The sequence below is a fragment of the Lissotriton helveticus genome, chromosome 5_2 (assembly GCF_964261635.1).
Source record: "Lissotriton helveticus chromosome 5_2, aLisHel1.1, whole genome shotgun sequence".
Taxonomy (NCBI): Eukaryota; Metazoa; Chordata; class Amphibia; order Caudata; family Salamandridae; genus Lissotriton; species Lissotriton helveticus.
Window position 1 is genome coordinate 11,998,790 of NC_136066.1, and position 22,642 is coordinate 12,021,431.

At 55.2% G+C, this 22,642-nt stretch overlaps 1 protein-coding gene across 1 annotated transcript in view; it reads right to left on the reverse strand.

Annotated features, from left to right (window-relative positions):
- ENG (endoglin) overlaps positions 1-22,642 on the reverse strand; it is a 231,310-nt gene that overhangs the window by 63,400 nt on the left and 145,268 nt on the right. The window contains exon 8 of the mRNA XM_078646665.1: positions 18,496-18,662. Coding sequence (XP_078502791.1) covers positions 18,496-18,662 — 167 coding nt within the window. The remainder of the gene's footprint in view (positions 1-18,495; positions 18,663-22,642) is intronic.

Sequence of the window (22,642 nt, forward strand, 5' to 3'; positions counted from 1 at the left end):
AGGACGCCAAGATGGCCGGTTCACGCAGCGTCGGGGCCCTCGCGAGAACACCATGCAAACGTTGCAAATTTAATGCTGTGTTACGGTGCGGGATAAAACCAGATTGATCCGGATGAATCAGGTTGCTAATAACCGTAATCAGACGATTAGCAAGCAGTTTGGCGAGGACCTTAGGCTCCACATTTAAGAGCGAAATGGGTCTATAAGACGAGCAGCGATCCCGCGGTTTACCCTCCTTATGGATCACCACAATGGTAGCAAGACGCTGATCTCTGGAGAGGGAGCCACCGTCTCGCGCAGCCAAAAACATATCACGGAGATAGGGAGCTAGAGTATCAGGGCGTAATTTATACAGTTCAACAGGAAGGCCATTGGGACCCAGAGCCTTGCCGGAATGAATGGAGCGTAGCGCGAGAGCCACTTCATCCAACGAGGGCGTGGCATCCAAAGAGTCCCGATCCGATTCCGACAAACATGGAAGTGCTATATCTCAAAGCAACAACTGCGAATCCTCCTCGGGCCTGTCGGACACTGAGGTATAGACCTCCCGAAAATAATCAGCAAAGCATTCAACAATTTCAACAGGGTCCGTTACACGCACACCATCACATGTCTCAATCACCGGAACCACTCGACTCGCTCTCTCCCGTCTGTCCAGCCAGGCAATCAATTTTCCTGCTTTATCACCCACATCATATAGCCGTCCCTGCTGTTCCCTACTCATCATCTTTGCCGCATCAGTAACCAAAGTTTTATATTCTAATTGTTTAAGGCGGAGGACATGTAATGCCTCTCGAGACACCTCACGTTCCAATGCAGTCTCCAGGTCTGTGATTTCAGTCTCGAGCTGAACAATTGCCCCATTCTTACATTTCTTAGCACACCCCACCAAAGACAATGCCTGTCCCCTGATCACAGTCTTAAAAGCTTCCCATAATGAAACAGGCGAGGATACAGAACCAGCATTCTCAGTAAAATACAGATCAAATGATTTAATCAATTCAGTGCGAGTCTTAGGGTTAAGAAGATACCAGGGGTTAATCGGGGCCACCCTCCCTTCGGCGCCGGTGCTGAGATTAAAGTGAAACCAAATGGGGGAGTGGTCTGATATACCCCGGGCCAAGTGTCTAATCTCCCCAATCGAAGGGGACAGGGCAGCCGGTATGAGGATATAATCCAATCTAGAAAGACTACCATGTGCTCCAGAGTGGAAAGTAAACTGTGTTTGCTCTGGATGCATTAGTCTCCAACAATCTATAATTCCCAATGTTTCCAGGAAGTCACCCAACCAGGATTGCGCAGCAGGAAGATCTCGGGGCGGATAGCGGTCTATTCTGCCAGAAATTACGGAGTTGAAATCACCACCCAGTATCAAAACACCCTCCGGGAGACCCAGAACCATCCTCCCCAGGTCCGTAAATGTCGTGGATTGTAGGCCCGGAGGGACATACACCGACACCAACGAAATTGGTTTTCCCTCCCACCGCCCAACAAGTGCAACATATCGACCCCTGGCATCAATGATCACATCGTCAACCTCGAGGGGGAGGGAAACCCTAAGCAAAATACCCACTCCCCTAGAACTACATGTAAATCCAGAATGGGCAGCAAGACGATAACCCCGTCTATTAAGAGCGTGACAAGTATTTCCTATCAAGTGCGTCTCTTGTAGCAGAACAACATCAGGCGAAAGGCGCCGCAACAGCTGCATAACCACCCCTCTCTTTATCCGATCACCCAACCCATTCACATTCCAGCACAGTACCCTCAACCCCCTACCCCCATCCAGATCCACAATGAACTCCCATCGCAAAACGAGCATCACACCAATGTCAAAGATAATGAAAGTACCTTGCCTTGAAAAAGAAAAAACAAACAATCCCAAAACATGGCCCTCCCTCCCCCCAAGGTTCCCAACACAACTCCCCCCCACCCTGCACCCCTGCACCGACTCAAAGGCCACCCCAATTTGCAGTGTGCCTGTCGCCCTAACAATTACAAACAAAGACCTAATCTACACAAAGAAAACCCCAGAGGAGGAAAGGGGTCCCGCCATCCACGCTACCTCCCAAGATACGAATGGAATGATCAAGGAAGTCAGTGAGCCTCAGCTGGACACGTGGAATAGTGTTCCGGACACACGCACCATAATCATTCTTGGTCCATCAGTCCCCCCTCAGCACCACCAGCATGTTCCTGGCCAGCACGGCGAGCCGGCAAAGTGTCCAACCAATCACTCGCTTCCTCAGGCCTGACAAAGAAGAATGTTCGATTGTCATATTCAACACGCAGCCGGGCCGGGAATAACATAGCGTATTTTAGTTCCATGTCTCTTAGTCGCCGTTTCACCCCTTGAAATCCCATTCGTTGTTTCTGGACCGATTGAGAAAAGTCCGGATAAAAGTTCACAGCAGCGTTCTCGAACTGCGTAGGGCCGCTTGTCCGTGCCGCCTGCAGAATGGCGTCGCGATCTCTAAAGTTGAAGATCCGTGCAATAATCGGACGGGGGGGAAAACCGGGCTTTGCCTGTCCCCCTGGCACTCTGTGCGCACCTTCGATGGCAAAGAATTTGCTCAGGCCCTTGGGTGCAAGATGATTAAGAATGAGGTCCTCCACTCGAAGATCAGTGGCGAGTGAACTAGAATCTTCCGGGACCCCAATAATACGCACGTTGTTGCGCCGTGCACGGCCTTCAAAATCCTCCAAGCGACGAGCAAAAAAGTCATTAGCAGATCTAAGGTTGCGCACTTCTGTTTGCAAGTCGGACACATCCGTGGTAAGGCTGGATGTCTTTAGGTCCAATGACTTCACCTTCTCGTTCGTCTTGGCCAAATCAGTTCGAATGAGGTTGACATCAATAGCCACCGTGTCCAACTTCAGAGCCAGGGCTTCATACTGTTGGCCAATAGAAGACTGAATACTAGCAATGGTGCCCATCACGTCCTGTAGCGTTAATTCCGCCAAGACAGCTGGCTCGTCGACAGCCTCCTCCCGGGTCTTAGTTGCGCCACCAGGGGATCCTTTAGAAAGTGTGTAGCGATCCATGACATTCGTCTGGGTTGAACCTCCACGGATAGTGGTCTTGACTTTCCGTTTTTCACCCTCGGGCTTGCCCGTCATGGCGAGTCGGGTGCCCCGGAGGGAGGCTTGGGATCTGGTCCAAATGGCTCCTTAAAATTCACACACAAAGAATATAGGAGGCGAAGATGGGCCAATTTGAGTCCACAGCCAAACCGCCGTTAGCTCGAAGCTCAATGAGCTGGCATCGGAGTTCGTCCGATCAATAGACACACCGCAGATAGGAGACAGTGCGCTGGAGAAACGAAACCGAAAGTGAAGTGAGGCTGTGGTCTGATCCCCTCAAGCCGTTGTTGTTAAATTACGACCTGGGCACTGCTACAACTCAAGGTCCAGGCTGCCACAAATTTCAAAATGGCAGAACTCGGGGACCCTGCGTCCGATTCCGACCCAAAAACCTGCTAGTACATCAGCCGGGTTGTGTCTTCAATGACCTTCCGTCAAAGCAGGATATTATCCAGGATAAATGCGGGAGGCAGCGAGGGTCTTCGGGAGCCCTGTGCTCACGCGACCATCTCAGATGCACGCGTAGCTCCTCCTTTAATACAAACTTAAACTCAAGTCTGATTAATTTATTTTAAATAAATGTCATGACAGAATAGTAAATGTTTATAGGATTACTCTGATTGAGCTGGTCTTAATCACCATAAACTGACTTCTACTAGCTTGGTCTGTCAACCAAATTGGTGGAGTACTTTGATGTATATGTGTCCTATTTTCAAATTAGCATGATGATCAAAACTTTATAAATGTATATAATGTATAAAGTGTAGAATTTAGGTACCCCGCTAACCAGCAGCTCGCCTTCTTTTTCACCGGCTCGGGAGCAGTATGATGTGTGTGTACGTGTGACTCGCGGTGTTATGGGCCTCACCAATGAGTAAGAAAAGTTGTTCCTGAGTTAGGTGACATGATTATAGAGGGTTGTTGGGGAACTCCGCTGGATCAGTTGCGTCAGGTCAGCGGCGGTGTAAATAATGCGCCACGTTGCGGCCATTTACAACTTGAAGCATTGAGGGAGATGCGTTACATTATAAAGGTGGGCGTTAGACACATATAGCCAGCTACAGAGGGACATAATATCCCCTAGAGCAGCACCACATACTTTGTTTTAACAATGACAGAGGGCTCAAACTAATAAACAGTACCCACTCTCCCTCCAGTCATTTTTAACACACCACTTTAGACTTCACTGCCACTTACACCCACGCACCCAAGCGGCTTCTCATCAAAAGATCTCCGACAAAGAGACCCTTCGGGTGACCCATAGGGACGAGAAGCAAAGCCCAAACGATGAAGCATGACATCCTTCAGGGTGTGTGAGGGCATTATGATGAGGACACACTGTCCCCCACAGATAGAGTAGCACACAACAAACGTTTCTTCCTCTTTCATCCTCTACAAGGAACAGTGACTCCGTTTGTGTACTCGTTACTTTTCGGGAGCAAGGACCACTAGACTTAATAATCAGCTCCTAGTGTCCCCCCTCTCTATAAATAGGATAACAATACACACCACCAGTACACAGGTGTAAAACAACACACACCTGGCGTAAAACACCACACACCACCCATACACTGGTGTAAAACAACACACACCCCTTGTGAAACAACACACACCACCCATACATCGGTGTAAAACAACACACACCTGGCATAAAACAACACACACCACCCATACACTGGTGTAAAACAACACACAACCCTTGTGAAACAACACACACCACCCATACACCGGTGTAAAACAACACACACCTGGTGTAAAACAACACACACCACCCATACACCGGTGTAAAACAACACACACCCGGTGTCTAACAACACACACCGCCCATACACTGGTGTAAAACAACACACACCCGGTATATAACAACACACACCACCCATAAGCCAGCGTAAAACAACAAACTCCTGGTGTAAAGCAACACACACCACCCATACACCGGTGTAAAACAACACACACCCGGTATATAACAACACACACCACCCATAAACTGGTGTAAAACAACAAACACCCAGTGCAAAACAACACACACCACCCATACACCGGTGTAAAACAACACACACCCGGTATATAACAACACACACAACCCATAAGCCAGTGTAAAACAACAAACGCCCGGTGTAAAACAACACACACCACCCATACACCGGTGTAAAACAACACACACCCGGTATATAACAACAAACACCACCAATAAACTGGTGTAAAACAACACACACATGGTGTAAAACAACACACACCACCCATAAGCCAGTGTAAAACAACAAACGCCCGGTGCAAAACAACACACACCACCCATACACCGGTGTAAAACAACACACACCCGGTATATAACAACGCACACAACCCATAAGCCAGTGTGAAACAACAAACGCCCGGTGTAAAACAACACACACCACCCATATACCGGTGTAAAACAACACACACCCTATAACAACACACACCACCCATAAACTGGTGTAAAACAACACACACCCGGTATATAACAACAAACACCACCCAAACACCGGTGTAAAACAACACACACACGGTGTAAAACAACACACACCACCCATACACTGGTGTAAAACAACACACACCACCCACACAACGATGTAAAATAACACACACCACTCATATACCCAGTGCAAAACAACACACACCACCCATACACCTGTGTGAAGGACACACACCAGTGTAAAACAACACACACCTGGTGTAAAAAAACACACACTACACATATACCAGTGGAAAACAACACACACCTGGTGTAAAACAACACACCACCCACACACCCACTGTAAAATAAAACACACCACCCATACACCTGGTCTAAAACAACACACAGCACCCATACACCTAGTGTAAATCAACACACAACACCCATACATCTGGTGTAAAACAACAAACACCACCCATATACCCAGTGTAAAACAACACACACTACCCATACACACAGTTAAAACAATAAACACCACTCACACACCTGCTGCTCAGAGAACAAGAACTGGAGCTGCACGCTCCAACCACATGCCTTGTGTAAAACAACATGCACCACCCACACATCCGTTGTAAAACAGAAAACACTTGCTGTGAGGGAACGAGACCTGAGGGTGAACACACCATTCTACACCTGGTGTAAAACAACACACACCTGCTGCTCAGGGAACAAGAACTGGGGGTGCACACACCACCCTACACCTGGAGTAAAATAACACACACCACCCTTACACCGGTGTAAAACAACACACACCCGGTATATAACAACACACATGACCCATAAACTGGTGTAAAACAACATACACCCGGTGTATAACAACACACACCACCCATACACTGGTGTAAAACAACACACACCCGGTGCATAACAACACACACCACCCATACACTGGTGTAAAACAACACACAGCCGGTATATAACAACACACACCACCCATAAGCCAGTGTAAAACAACAAAGGCATGGTGTAAAACAACACACCCCACCCATACACCGGTGCAAAACAACACACACCCGGTATTTAACAACAAACACAACCCATACACTGGAGTAAAACAACACACACCCGGTGTAAAACAACACACACCACCCATAAGCCAGTGTAAAACAACACACACCCTGTATATAACTACGCACACCACCCATAAGCCAGTGTGAAACAAAAAATGCCCAGTGTAAAACAACACACACCACCCATACAACGGTGTAAAACAACACACACCTGGTATATAATAACACACACCACCCATAAACTGGTGTAAAACAACACACACCTGGTATATAACAACAAACACCACCCAAACACCGGTGTAAAACAACACACACCTGGTATATAATAACACACACCCAGTGTAAAACAACACACACCACCCATACACCGGTGTGAAGGACACACACCAGTGTAAAACAACACACACCTGGTGTAAAAAAACACACACTACACATATACCAGTGGAAAACAACACACACCTGGTGTAAAACAACACACCACCCACACACCCGGTGTAAATCAAAACACACCACCCATACACCTGGTCTAAAACAACACACAGCACCCATACACCTAGTGTAAATCAACACACAACACCCATACATCTGGTGTAAAACAACAAACACCACCCATATACCCAGTGTAAAACAACACACACTACCCATACACACAGTTAAAACAATAATCACCACTCACACACCTGCTGCTCAGAGAACAAGAACTGGAGCTGCACGCTCCAACCACATGCCTTGTGTAAAACAACATGCACCACCCACACACCCGTTGTAAAACAGAAAACACTTGCTGTCAGGGATCAAGAGCTGAGGGTGAACACACCATTATACACCTGGTGTAAAACAAAACACACCTGCTGCTCAGGGAACAAGAACTGGGGGTGCATACACCACCCTACACCTGGAGTAAAACAACACACACCACCCTTACACCCAGTGCAAAACAACACACACCACCCATACACCGGTGTAAAACAACACACACCCGGTATATAACAACACACACAACCCATAAGCCAGTGTAAAACAACAAACGCCCGGTGTAAAACAACACACACCACCCATACACCGGTGTAAAACAACACACACCCGGTATATAACAACAAACACCACCAATAAACTGGTGTAAAACAACACACACATGGTGTAAAACAACACACACCACCCATAAGCCAGTGTAAAACAACAAACGCCCGGTGCAAAACAACACACACCACCCATACACCGGTGTAAAACAACACACACCCGGTATATAACAACGCACACAACCCATAAGCCAGTGTGAAACAACAAACGCCCGGTGTAAAACAACACACACCACCCATATACCGGTGTAAAACAACACACACCCTATAACAACACACACCACCCATAAACTGGTGTAAAACAACACACACCCGGTATATAACAACAAACACCACCCAAACACCGGTGTAAAACAACACACACACGGTGTAAAACAACACACACCACCCATACACTGGTGTAAAACAACACACACCACCCACACAACGATGTAAAATAACACACACCACTCATATACCCAGTGCAAAACAACACACACCACCCATACACCTGTGTGAAGGACACACACCAGTGTAAAACAACACACACCTGGTGTAAAAAAACACACACTACACATATACCAGTGGAAAACAACACACACCTGGTGTAAAACAACACACCACCCACACACCCACTGTAAAATAAAACACACCACCCATACACCTGGTCTAAAACAACACACAGCACCCATACACCTAGTGTAAATCAACACACAACACCCATACATCTGGTGTAAAACAACAAACACCACCCATATACCCAGTGTAAAACAACACACACTACCCATACACACAGTTAAAACAATAAACACCACTCACACACCTGCTGCTCAGAGAACAAGAACTGGAGCTGCACGCTCCAACCACATGCCTTGTGTAAAACAACATGCACCACCCACACATCCGTTGTAAAACAGAAAACACTTGCTGTCAGGGAACGAGACCTGAGGGTGAACACACCATTCTACACCTGGTGTAAAACAACACACACCTGCTGCTCAGGGAACAAGAACTGGGGGTGCACACACCACCCTACACCTGGAGTAAAACAACACACACCACCCTTACACCGGTGTAAAACAACACACACCCGGTATATAACAACACACATGACCCATAAACTGGTGTAAAACAACATACACCCGGTGTATAACAACACACACCACCCATACACTGGTGTAAAACAACACACACCCGGTGCATAACAACACACACCACCCATACACTGGTGTAAAACAACACACAGCCGGTATATAACAACACACACCACCCATAAGCCAGTGTAAAACAACAAAGGCATGGTGTAAAACAACACACCCCACCCATACACCGGTGCAAAACAACACACACCCGGTATTTAACAACAAACACAACCCATACACTGGAGTAAAACAACACACACCCGGTGTAAAACAACACACACCACCCATAAGCCAGTGTAAAACAACACACACCCTGTATATAACTACGCACACCACCCATAAGCCAGTGTGAAACAAAAAATGCCCAGTGTAAAACAACACACACCACCCATACAACGGTGTAAAACAACACACACCTGGTATATAATAACACACACCACCCATAAACTGGTGTAAAACAACACACACCTGGTATATAACAACAAACACCACCCAAACACCGGTGTAAAACAACACACACCTGGTATATAATAACACACACCCAGTGTAAAACAACACACACCACCCATACACCGGTGTGAAGGACACACACCAGTGTAAAACAACACACACCTGGTGTAAAAAAACACACACTACACATATACCAGTGGAAAACAACACACACCTGGTGTAAAACAACACACCACCCACACACCCGGTGTAAATCAAAACACACCACCCATACACCTGGTCTAAAACAACACACAGCACCCATACACCTAGTGTAAATCAACACACAACACCCATACATCTGGTGTAAAACAACAAACACCACCCATATACCCAGTGTAAAACAACACACACTACCCATACACACAGTTAAAACAATAATCACCACTCACACACCTGCTGCTCAGAGAACAAGAACTGGAGCTGCACGCTCCAACCACATGCCTTGTGTAAAACAACATGCACCACCCACACACCCGTTGTAAAACAGAAAACACTTGCTGTCAGGGATCAAGAGCTGAGGGTGAACACACCATTATACACCTGGTGTAAAACAAAACACACCTGCTGCTCAGGGAACAAGAACTGGGGGTGCATACACCACCCTACACCTGGAGTAAAACAACACACACCACCCTTACACCCAGTGTAAAACAACACAGACCTGCTGCTCAGGGAACAGGAACTGGGGGTTCATACACCACCAACACACCTGGTGAAAAGCAACACACACCTGCTGCTCAGGAAACAAGAACTGAAAGTGCACACACCACCCTTACACCTGGTTTAAAACAACACATACCACCCTTACACCCAGTGTAAAACAACACAGATCTGCTGCTCAGGGAACTGGAACTGGGGGTTCATACACGACCAACACACCCATGTAAAAACAACACATACCTGCTGCTCAGGGAACAAGAACTGGGGTGTACACACAACACCCATACACCTGGTTAAAAAATAACACACAACACCTATATACCCAGTAAAACAAAACACACACCACCCAAACAGCCAGTGTAAAACAGCTGCACCCCATACAACTGTTATAAAACAATACACGCCTGCTGTTCAAGGAACAAGAACTGGGGGTGCACAGACCACCCATACATCTTGTGTAAAACAGCTGCCACTCATACACAGGTGTAAAACAACACAAACCTGTTGTTCAGGGAACAAGAACTGGGGGTGCACACACCACCCATACACCTGGTATAAAACAACACACACCACCCTACGCTCGGTGTAAAACAACATACACCTGCTGCTCAAGGAAAAAGAAATGAGGGTGCACACAACATCCACACACTTTTAGTAAAACAACACACACACCACCCATACACCCGGTATAAAACAACACGTACCTGCTGCTCAGGGAACAAGAAGAGGTGGTGCACACACCAGCCACATACCCAGAGAAAAACACACACCACCCATATACCCAGTGTAAAGCACCACAAGTCACCCATTCGGCCGGTGTAAAGCAACACATACCACCCATAAACCTGCTGTAAAACACACACCACCCATACTTCCAGTGTAAAACAGCCACAACTCATATACAGGTGTATAACAACACACACCTGCAGTTCAGGGAGCATGACCTGGGGGTGAGCACGAACCCACGTACAGTGCCTGCCCAGCACTCACTGCTTGACTTTCCAAAACAGACACCTGAAGAGGCTGAAAAGCTCCCGGAAACCAGAGGAGGCGCCCGTGTACGGCACAGGAGGCGGACACTTCTCAATCAATCAGCCAATCAATCATAGCATTTGTAAAGCGCACTACATACCCGTGAGGGTCTCAAGGCGCTACGGAGGGGTGGATACTGCTACTGTTCGTAGAGCCAGGTCTTGAGGAGTCTCCTGAAACAGGAAGTACTCAAGGAAACAGGAAGTGCTCAGAGACACAGTTCTCAAAACAAAGCAAACAACATCAGGCACCCAACGGGAACCAAAATACAAAACAGAAGTACATGGATTGGAAATCACCGGAGCAGGACATTTCCTCACTGTGGATATCAAAACACAGACAGCCACACACCAGGATACCCTCATGGGTGACAGAGCGCTTTACAAAATACGAGGATCACTGTCGCCCTCCACGTCAAGGAGTTCACCAAACCAAACAGCGAGACCACAGAAGTCCCTCCCAAGACCTCTGGAACAAACTAGGCATCTACTTCCACCTCAAAATCATGCGGATCAGCAACAGTTTCAACATCCAAGACCCGCCCTTCGCCCCAGCACCACCACACGTGGCAACGACGCCCCCAACCGATCCTTCTCAACTGGACTCCTCTCACCTTGGGCGAGACTCTCAAGACCATGAAGAGCATCCACTCCTGAGCACCCTCGGACCCCTGCCCACCCCACATCCTCCACAGAGCCACCACCTCCATTGCCCCTGAATGATGCCTTACCATCAACTGCTTTATCGAGACCGCCAAGATCAGGCCCCGTCTGAAGAAACCATCAGCCAACCCGATAGACCTCAAGAACTGCAGATCGATCTCGCTCTTCCCCTTCCCCGCCACGGTCATTGAGAAGGCCATCAACGCCCAACTCTCTGAGTTCATCGAAGGCAACCACGTCCTGGAATCCTCTCAATCCAGCTTTCGAAGCAACACCGAGACAGCCCCCCTCACTGCCACCGATGGCATCCGCTCCCTCCTCGACTGTGGAGAAACAGGAGCAGCCCTCATCCTCCTAGACCTCACGAACACCTTCGACACCATCTCCTACCATACCGTAAACACGCGACTCTGTGACGCCGGCACCACGACATAGCCCTGAACTGGATCCGTTTTTTCCTCACAAGTAGAACACAGTAAGTCAGACTACCCCACGGAGATTGGCTGTTGAGTTCCCCAGTGCTCCTCCCTGAGCCTAACCCAACGTCTACATGGCCCACTCGCAGCCATAGCCAAGAACCATGGACTCAACATCGTCTCCTACGCTGACAAAACCCTGCCGATCGGCTCCCTCACCAACAAGCCCAGAATTGCCCGAAACAACTTCCACGACGAGATGAAGGCAGTTCCTACCTGGATGAGATGCAGCTGCCTTAAACTCAACTTGGACAAGACCGAAGTCCGCATCCTGGGACCCAACACCTCCACCGCCGTTACAACCCCCCCACACACAGGGACAACGCACGCAACCCCTGTATCACACTGAGCTCCTCGCTCACGATGAACCACCAGATTAACACCGTCTCCTGCTTCCACACTCTTTGCCTCCTTCAAAAGACCTTCAGGTGGGTCCCCACGAAGGCCAGAAAGATGGTCACTCATGCACTCATCAGCAGCCTACTCGACTACAGCAAGACACTCCGAGCAGGCATCACCCAGAAACTGCTCAGGAAAACTGCAGAACATTCAGAATGTGCAGCCAGACTTGTCCTCAACACCCCCGCCTCAGCCACATGTCCGAACACCTGCAACAACTCCACTGGCTCCCGGTCTAAAGAAGAGTCACGTTCGAACTCCTCACACACACATACAGAGCCCTCCATGGTGCCCGACCCGCATATCTGAACCACCGGCTCTCATCCCACATACCCCCAGACATCTCCGCTCCTCCCGACTCGCTCGGCCACCGACCCTCGGATCCATAAGACCAGGACCGGAGGAAGATTCTTTCCTTCCCTCAACACCAAGACCTGGAACTCCCGACCTCTCCACCCCAGGCAACCTGCGTCGCTGACCGACTTCAGGAAGGACCTTAAGACCGGGCTCTTGGACTGAACCCCAGCGTCCAGTAGGACCTGCTGCCCACCCCCCCTCCTCAGCGCCTTGAGACCCTTGCGGGTGAGTAGTTGCACTTAAAAAATACTGATTGATTGATTGGTTGACCAGGATACCCTGGCGGGTAATCGAACGCTTTACAAAAACACCAGGATACCCTGTTGGCGATGGAGCGCTGTGCAAAGACACCAGGATCCCTCACTCGCCCCATCACGCACATCCATTTTAAGCTTACTCCCGGCTTCCTTGTCACTTGGGACTCATCAACCTTCAGACACCCTGGTCTCACTGCGCGCCGCTCTGTAGCGCCCCCAGGTGTCAGTCCTGGTCTGTGTTCCCCACTTGTTTTGTGGGTGCACAGTCATCAAGCAAGCACCAGCAGATGGGAAAAGATGGATAACAAGTGGAGCCTTTGCCTGAGACTGGTGGTCCCCGGGCCCTGGACAGCAGTAACTGGACTCCGGAGTCCTAGCGCCGCTGGACAAGGGCCACCCTGCACTCCCCGAGCTGCACTTCTAATGTAACCTCCTGCCCACCTGGGCTGCACTCCAGGATGCAAGGAACCCCCAGCCACTCTTATCCTTGTCTGTTTGTGAAGGCACCGACCGAGAAGAGCATCTCACAGGTGGACTGGTCAGCGGCGTCTCCTCTCGTCCGCCATGTCAGCACCCATCGCTGCCACCATGAGGGGCCCACCAGAGCTTGGAACCGTGCGGCCGGGTGGACCTCGAGATTCACCAACCTTGGCTATGAGGCAGCTCCCCATGGTGGCTCGCGACCAGTGAAGTCTGGACAGCTCGCTCGGACCCGGACCTGTCTCGGTGCGCACACACTCACCACACCAGAGGCCTCAGCCCTTCCCCCTGGTGGTCTGACGCACCCTCCAGTATCCTCAGCCCTTCCCCCTGGTGGTCTGACGCGCCCTCAGGTGGCCTTGGCCCTTCCCCCTGGTGGTCTGACGCACCCACCACACAAGTGTCCCCAGCCCTTCCCCCTGGTGGTCTGACGCACCCTCCAGTGGCCTCAGCCCTTCCCCCGGGTGGCCTGATGCACCCTCCAGTGTCCCCAGCCCTTCCCCCTGGCGGTCTGATGCACCCTCCATTGTCCCCAGCCCTTCCCCCCTGGTGGTCTGATGCACCCTCCAGTGTCCCCAGCCCTTCCCCCGGGTGGTCTGACGCACCCTCCAGTGTCCCCAGCCCTTCCCCCTGGCGGTCTGACGCACCCTCCAGTGTCCCCAGCCCTTCCCCCTGGTGGCCTGACGCACCCTCCAGTGTCCCCAGCCCTTCCCCCTGGCGGTCTGACGCACCCTCCATTGTCCCCAGCCCTTCCCCCTGGTAGTCTGATGCACCCTCCAGTGTCCCCAGCCCTTCCCCCTGGTGGTCTGACGCACCCTCCAGTGTCCCCAGCCCTTCCCCCTGGTGGCCTGACGCACCCTCCATTGTCCCCAGCCCTTCCCCCTGGTGGTCTGATGCACCCTCCAGTGGCCTCAGCCCTTCCCCCGGGCGGTCTGACGCACCCTCCAGTGTCCCCAGCCCTTCCCCCTGGGGGTCTGACGCACCCTCCAGTGTCCCCAGCCCTTCCCCCTGGTGGTCTGATGCACCCACCACACCAGTGGCCTCAGCCCTTCCCCCTGGTGGCCTGACGCACCCTCCAGTGTCCCCAGCCCTTCCCCCTGGTGGTCTGTCGCACCCTCCAGTATCCTCAGCCCTTCCCCCGGGTGGTCTGACGCACCCTCCAGTGTCCCCAGCCCTTCCCCCGGGCGGTCTGACGCACCCTCCAGTGTCCCCAGCCCTTCCCCTGGTGGCCTGACGCACCCTCCAGTGGCCCCAGCCCTTCCCCCTGGTGGTCTGATGCACCCACCACGCCAGTGGCCTCAGCCCTTCCCCCTGGTGGTCTGACGCACCCTCCAGTGTCCCCAGCCCTTCCCCCTGGTGGCCTGACGCACCCTCCAGTGTCCCCAGCCCTTCCCCCTGGGGGTCTGACGCACCCTCCAGTGTCCCCAGCCCTTCCCCCTGGTGGCCTGACGCACCCTCCAGTGTCCCCAGCCCTTCCCCCTGGGGGTCTGACGCACCCTCCAGTGTCCCCAGCCCTTCCCCCTGGTGGCCTGACGCACCCTCCAGTGTCCCCAGCCCTTCCCCCTGGTGGTCTGTCGCACCCTCCAGTATCCTCAGCCCTTCCCCCGGGTGGTCTGACGCACCCTCCAGTGTCCCCAGCCCTTCCCCCGGGCGGTCTGATGCACCCTCCAGTGTCCCCAGCCCTTCCCCCTGGTGGCCTGACGCACCCTCCAGGGGCCCCAGCCCTTCCCCCTGGCGGTCTGACGCACCCTCCAGTGTCCCCAGCCCTTCCCCCTGGTGGTCTGTCGCACCCTCCAGTGTCCCCAGCCCTTCCCCCGGGTGGTCTGACGCACCCTCCAGTGTCCCCAGCCCTTCCCCCGGGCGGTCTGACGCACCCTCCAGTGTCCCCAGCCCTTCCCCCTGGTGGCCTGACGCACCCTCCAGTGTCCCCAGCCCTTCCCCCTGGTGGCCTGACGCACCCTCCAGTGGCCCCAGCCCTTCCCCCTGGTGGTCTGATGCACCCACCACGCCAGTGGCCTCAGCCCTTCCCCCTGGTGGTCTGACGCACCCTCCAGTGTCCCCAGCCCTTCCCCCTGGTGGCCTGACGCACCCTCCAGTGTCCCCAGCCCTTCCCCCTGGGGGTCTGACGCACCCTCCAGTGTCCCCAGCCCTTCCCCCTGGTGGCCTGACGCACCCTCCAGTGTCCCCAGCCCTTCCCCCTGGGGGTCTGACGCACCCTCCAGTGTCCCCAGCCCTTCCCCCTGGTGGCCTGACGCACCCTCCAGTGTCCCCAGCCCTTCCCCCTGGTGGTCTGTCGCACCCTCCAGTATCCTCAGCCCTTCCCCCGGGTGGTCTGACGCACCCTCCAGTGTCCCCAGCCCTTCCCCCGGGCGGTCTGATGCACCCTCCAGTGTCCCCAGCCCTTCCCCCTGGTGGCCTGACGCACCCTCCAGTGGCCCCAGCCCTTCCCCCTGGCGGTCTGACGCACCCTCCAGTGTCCCCAGCCCTTCCCCCTGGTGGTCTGTCGCACCCTCCAGTGTCCCCAGCCCTTCCCCCGGGTGGTCTGACGCACCCTCCAGTGTCCCCAGCCCTTCCCCCGGGCGGTCTGACGCACCCTCCAGTGTCCCCAGCCCTTCCCCCTGGTGGCCTGACGCACCCTCCAGTGTCCCCAGCCCTTCCCCCTGGTGGTCTGTCGCACCCTCCAGTATCCTCAGCCCTTCCCCCGGGTGGTCTGACGCACCCTCCAGTGTCCCCAGCCCTTCCCCCGGGTGGTCTTATGCACCCTCCAGTGTCCCCAGCCCTTCCCCCTGGTGGTCTGATGCACCCACCACGCCAGTGGCCTCAGCCCTTCCCCCGGGTGGTCTGACGCACCCTCCAGTGTCCCCAGCCCTTCCCCCTGGGGGTCTGACGCACCGTCCAGTGTCCTCAGCCCTTCCCCCTGGTGGCCTGACGCACCCTCCAGTGTCCCCAGCCCTTCCCCCTGGTGGTCTGTCGCACCCTCCAGTATCCTCAGCCCTTCCCCCGGGTGGTCTGTCGCACCCTCCAGTGTCCCCAGCCCTTCCCCCGGGTGGTCTGACGCACCCTCCAGTGTCCCCAGCCCTTCCCCCTGGGGGTCTAACGCACCCTCCAGTGGCCTCAGCCCTTCCCCCTGGCGGTCTGACGCACCCTCCAGTGGCCTCAGCCCTTCCCCCTGGGGGTCTGACGCACCCTCCAGTGTCCCCAGCCCTTCCCCCGGGTGGTCTGTCGCACCCTCCAGTGTCCCCAGCCCTTCCCCCTGGTGGTCTGTCGCACCCTCCAGTATCCTCAGCCCTTCCCCCGGGTGGTCTGACGCACCCTCCAGTGTCCCCAGCCCTTCCCCCGGGTGGTCTGATGCACCCTCCAGTGTCCCCAGCCCTTCCCCCTGGTGGTCTGACGCACCCTCCAGTGTCCCCAGCCCTTCCCGCTGGGGGTCTGACGCACCCTCCAGTGTCCCCAGCCCTTCCCCCGGGTGGTCTGACGCACCCTCCAGTGTCCCCAGCCCTTCCCCCTGGGGGTCTGACGTACCCTCCAGTGGCCTCAGCCCTTCCCCCTGGCGGTCTGACGCACCCTCCAGTATCCTCAGCTCTTCCCCCGGGTGGCCTGACGCACCCTCCAGTGTCCCCAGCCCTTCCCCCTGGTGGTCTGTCGCACCCTCCAGTATCCTCAGCCCTTCCCCCTGGCGGTCTGACGCACCCTCCAGTGTTCCCAGCCCTTCCCCCTGGTGGTCTGTCGCACCCTCTAGTATCCTCAGCCCTTCCCCCTGGTGGTCTGATGCACCCACCACACCAGTGGCCTCAGCCCTTCCCCCGGGTGGTCTGTCGCACCCTCCAGTGTCCCCAGCCCTTCCCCCGGGTGGTCTGACGCACCCTCCAGTGTCCCCAGCCCTTCCCCCTGGGGGTCTAACGCACCCTCCAGTGTCCTCAGCCCTTCCCCCTGGTGGTCTGACGCACCCTCCAGTGTCCCCAGCCCTTACCCCTGGGGGTCTAACTCACCCTCCAGTGTCCCCAGGCCTTCCCCCTGGGGGTCTGACGCACCCTCCAGTGTCCTCAGCCCTTCCCCCTGGGGGTCTAACGCACCCTCCAGTGTCCTCAGCCCTTCCCCCTGGGGGTCTAACGCACCCTCCAGTGTCCTCAGCCCTTCCCCCTGGTGGCCTGACGCACCCACCACACCAGTGGCCTCAGCCCTTCCCCCTGGCGGTCTGACGCACCCTACAGTGTCCCCAGCCCTTCCCCCTGGTGGTCTGATGCACCCACCACACCAGTGGCCTCAGCCCTTCCCCCTGGGGGTCTGACGCACCCTCCAGCGTCCCCAGCCCTTCCCCCTGGTGGTCTGTCGCACCCTCCAGTATCCTCAGCCCTTCCCCCGGGTGGTCTGACGCACCCTCCAGTGTCCCCAGCCCTTCCCCCGGGTGGTCTGACGCACCCTCCAGTGTCCCCAGCCCTTCCCCCTGGTGGTCTGATGCACCCACCACGCCAGTGGCCTCAGCCCTTCCCCCGGGTGGTCTGTCGCACCCTCCAGTGTCCCCAGCCCTTCCCCCGGGTGGTCTGACGCACCCTCCAGTGTCCCCAGCCCTTCCCCCTGGGGGTCTAACGCACCCTCCAGTGGCCTCAGCCCTTCCCCCTGGGGGTCTGACGCACCCTCCAGTGTCCCCAGCCCTTCCCCCGGGTGGTCTGTCGCACCCTCCAGTATCCTCAGCCCTTCCCCCGGGTGGTCTGACGCACCCTCCAGTGTCCCCAGCCCTTCCCCCGGGTGGTCTGACGCACCCTCCAGTGTCCCCAGCCCTTCCCCCTGGTGGTCTGACGCACCCACCACACCAGTGGCCTCAGCCCTTCCCCCTGGTGGTCTGACGCTCACTCCAGTGTCCCCAGCCCTTCCCCCTGGGGGTCTGACGCACCCTCCATGTGGCCCCTTACCTGCAGGTATGCTTTGGTCAGGCTGATGGACAGGTAGTCGCTGGTGCATCTCCAGGGGTTCACCAGTTTTAGGATCTGTGTGATCTGTTCATTGAGCGTGGTGGGTCGGTCCTCCACGGAGGGCACCGTGGAGCCAACATCCGCCACCGTCACTGGCACCTCACTCTCTGCGGAAACAAGAGAAGCAAGAGGGTCATGTGCTGACCTCTAAAGGAAGAAAAATGATAGATCCAGAAATCAACCACACAGCAAAGCAACAATGACAGCCCATCAGAGCAACCACACAACTAGACAATAACAGACCCACAAACGAACCCCACAGCAACCCAATAAGAGATCTGCCAGGACCCGGCTCCCTGTCCTTGACCCGGCTCCCTGCCCCCGCTTCCCTGTCCTGGCCCGCCTCCCTGTCCTGGCCCGCCTCCCTGTCCTGGACCTGGGAAGAGGTGTGGCGCCGCGGCCAGGGCGACTGACGCTGGAATCTGGGGATCAGGGTTCGATCCCCGGCTCCGGCGGCAGGTTAGCCCAGCACCATGTGACTCTGGGCAATAGCTCGCTTAATCTTTCCAACGGCCCCCCAGCGCCTAGAGACCCTTACGGGTGATTGTGCGCTTTACAAATGTGGACTTTACAAATGTGGACCTGCCTCCCTGTCCTGGCCCCGCCTCCCTGACCTGGCCCGCCTCTATCCTGGCCCTGCCTCCCTGTCCTGGACCCGCCTCCCTGTCCTTGGACCCCCCTGCCCCGCCTCCCTGTCCTGGACCCGCTCCCTGTCCTGGCCCCGCCTCCCTGACCTGGCCCTGCCTCCCTGTCCTGGCCCCGCCTCCCTGACCTGGCCCCGCCTCTATCCTGGCCCTGCCTCCTGTCCTGGACCCGCCTCCCTGTCCTGGACCCGCCCCTGCCCCGCCTCCCTGTCCTGACCCGCCTCCCTGCCCCCTCCTCCCTGTCCTGGCCCCGCCTCCAAGTCCTGGCCCTGCCTCTATCCTTTTTTTTTTTTTTTGTGGAGTTTTATATAGCGCAAACTAGACCCGAACCGAATCAGGTATCAGAGCGCTTTACATAGCACAAGTAACGTTTTTCTTTTTTTTTTTTTACATGAGGACACACTTTCATTTTTAGGCACGGGGAGATTAAGTGATTTTGCCCAGAATCACAGGAGGTTTTGGCGTGGTTACCGAGACTCGAACCCAGATCCCCAGGTCCGAGGTCGAGCGCCTTAGCCGTTAGGCCAGCTCCTCTCCCCAAGGAGAGGAGCTGGCTCCGCCTCCCTGACCTGGCCCCTGCCTCCCTGTCCTGGCCCCGCCTCCTTGTCCTGGCCCCTCCTCCTGTCCTGCCCGCTCCTCCTAGTCCTGGGTCCCGCCCCGCCTCCCCTGTCCTGGCCCCGCCTCCCTGTCCTGGCCCCGCCTCTCTGTCCTGGCCCCACCTCCCTGTCGTGGCCCCGCCTCCCTGTCGTGGCCCCGCCTCTATCCTGGCCCAGCCTCCATGTCCTGGCCCTGCCTCCCTGTCCTGGCCCCGCCTCCTTGTCCTGGCCCCTCCTCCCTGTCCCTGGCCCCGCCTCCCTGTCCTGGCCTGCCTCCCTGTCGTGGCCCCGCCTCTATCCTGGCCCAGCCTCCATGTCCTGGCCCCACCTCCTTGTCCTGGCCCCGCCTCCCTGGCCCTGCCCCTGTCCTGGCCCCTCCTCCCTGTCCTGGCCCCGCCTCCCTGTCCTGGCCCCGCCTCCCTGTCCTGCCCGCTCCCAGTCCTGGGTCTGCCCCGCCTCCCTGTCCTGGTCCCGCCTCCCTGTCCTGGCCCCGCCTCTCTGTCCTGGCCCCACCTCCCTGTCCTGGCCCCGCCTCCTGGCCCTGCCCCCTGTCCTGGCCCGCCTCCCTGTCGTGGCCCCGCCTCTATCCTGGCCCAGCCTCCATGTCCTGGCCCTGCCTCCCTGTCCTGGCCCCACCTCCCTGTCCTGGCCCCGCCTCCCTTTCCTGCCCGCTCCCAGTCCTGGGTCTGCCCCGCCTCCCTGTCCTGGCCCCGCCTCTCTGTCCTGGCCCCACCTCCCTGTCCTGGCCCCGCCTCCCTGCCCTGGCCCGCCCCCTGGCCCTGCCCCCTGTCCTGGCCCGCCTCCCTGTCCTGGGGCTGCCCCGCCTCCCTGTCCTGGCCCACCTCCCAGTTGTTGGACTTGGCCCTTTCTGCAGGGTCATCCCTGAACTTTTTGCCTTCCTCCAATATTCTCTCTGACCTGTTTGTGTTGGTTTAATGACTCTGGGCACTTTACCACTGCTGACCAGTGCTAAAGTGCATATGCTCTCCCTACTGTAAAATGTGTACATTGTTTGGATTCCATGATTGGCTCATTGGATTTACTGTCAGACCCCAGTAAAGTGCACCAGGAGTGCCAGGGCTTGTAAATGCCAATGCTGCTAGTGGGCCTGCAGCGCTGGTTGCGCCACCCACAGAAGCAGCCTTTTAAAATGTGTCTAGAACCTGCGGGCAGTCTGGTACTGTCATGCTCGCTGGGCAAGTGCACACACTTGCCATCCCCTAAACCTTCCCTTAACTTCATGTTAGTCACCCCTATGGTAGGCCCAAGGGTTTTGTAAGTGTAAGGTAGGACATGCTCTGGTGTGTGTGGCATGTCCTAATAGTGAATTACAGCCATTTTCGTTTTTTTCACTATTGCAAGGCTACCTGTTCTCTTAGGCCAGATGGGCTGCTGGAATTATTACATTCTATAATCCCAGCAGGCTCAGGGAACATGGTAGAAAGTCAAGTTTAGTATGCCTGAACTCAGAATAATAAAATACTTATTTTACTAAAGTTTATTTTAATATCCTGGGTTTGCAAATGCTACTTTTAGAAAGTTAGCATTTGCTTGCCTAACCATTTCAGCCCGCCTCTGCCAGGATGTGTATCTGCTGTCTGGGTTCTGTGAGTGACAGGGCTGGGGATGACAGGTGGTGAATGGAGGGATTACACCAGGATGGGTGGTGGGAGTGCCCCTGGACTCTGAATAGGGCTGTGCTCTGCCACCACAATGCTGGCTCCACCTCCTGGGGAGCGACTGGTGACTCTGCCCGACACCTAGCCCAGGAAGAGGGAAGACTGTCAACAAAGTACTCCTGGCTGTACTTGTCATCTCAATGCCGGACCCACCTCCTGCGGAGCGTCTGCTGTCCCTGCCCCACACACTGAAAGGAGAAGACAGAGTCTACACAACAAAGTGCTCCAGTGCTGAAAAGGACTATGCAAAGGCCCCCCTGGCCTGAAAAGACAAAAGAAACTGACTATAAATGTATAATCCCTGCTCCTAAGAAATCAGATCCAGTTTCCCCACAATGAACCTCTGCCCAACTAGAAGGACCAAGAAGAAGCTGAAGGACTGGCCTGCAGTTTTCCGTGCTGAGGAAGGAGAGGAAAAGACCAAGAAGGACTTTGTTTTGCTGTGCTGAAAATCATCTCCAAGGGCTTGTCTGAGCTTACCCCCTTGAAGTGAACCCCAGGACCAGTGGGTTCTCTGTGCCTTGGCTCATCTGCAAACTGAGCCGTGTGTTTCCTCCCGCCGGAGTTGAGACTGCATCCCCTCGCCCCCTCCTAGAGCCGTGACACTCGGGAGCTGGCCCGCCCTTCTGCCCATTGAGAGCCTCACTCCGCCAGAACGCTCTCTGCCCCTCGGGTCAGGCCGCCTGCTCCTCTGTCCCCTCGCTCGTTACTGGAGTGCTTGGAGTGCTCCTTCGCCCCTCCCGCCGGAATCCTGGTCAAACGAGCGCACTCCGAGAGCCTGGATGGTCGCCCGTGCGCTGCATCGCACCTGGCCGCCCCGCTGTGCCCTCTGACCTCTGGAAGAGGCTGCGCCGCACCGCCAAGGGACTCGCCCCCATACCATCCGTACCGGAGCTCCCGTGCCGCGCCCCGCCTGCTGGAAACCACCCGCCATCGAAGGACCCCAAGGTACGCTGTACCACGAAGCGCCCAACCAGCCCACGACTCGCCTGATCGGCGAATGGACGTCGCACACTTCACAGGTACGATCCTTCACGACCTGATCAACACAGCAAAGTTCTGATTTCCCGTTCTCCGCTGTGCGTCTTCACCTGTTCTATCCAGTGCCTGCCTGCCCGCCCAGTACGCCGTGTACCGCGAGGCGCGCAGGTGACAACAGGACTTGCCT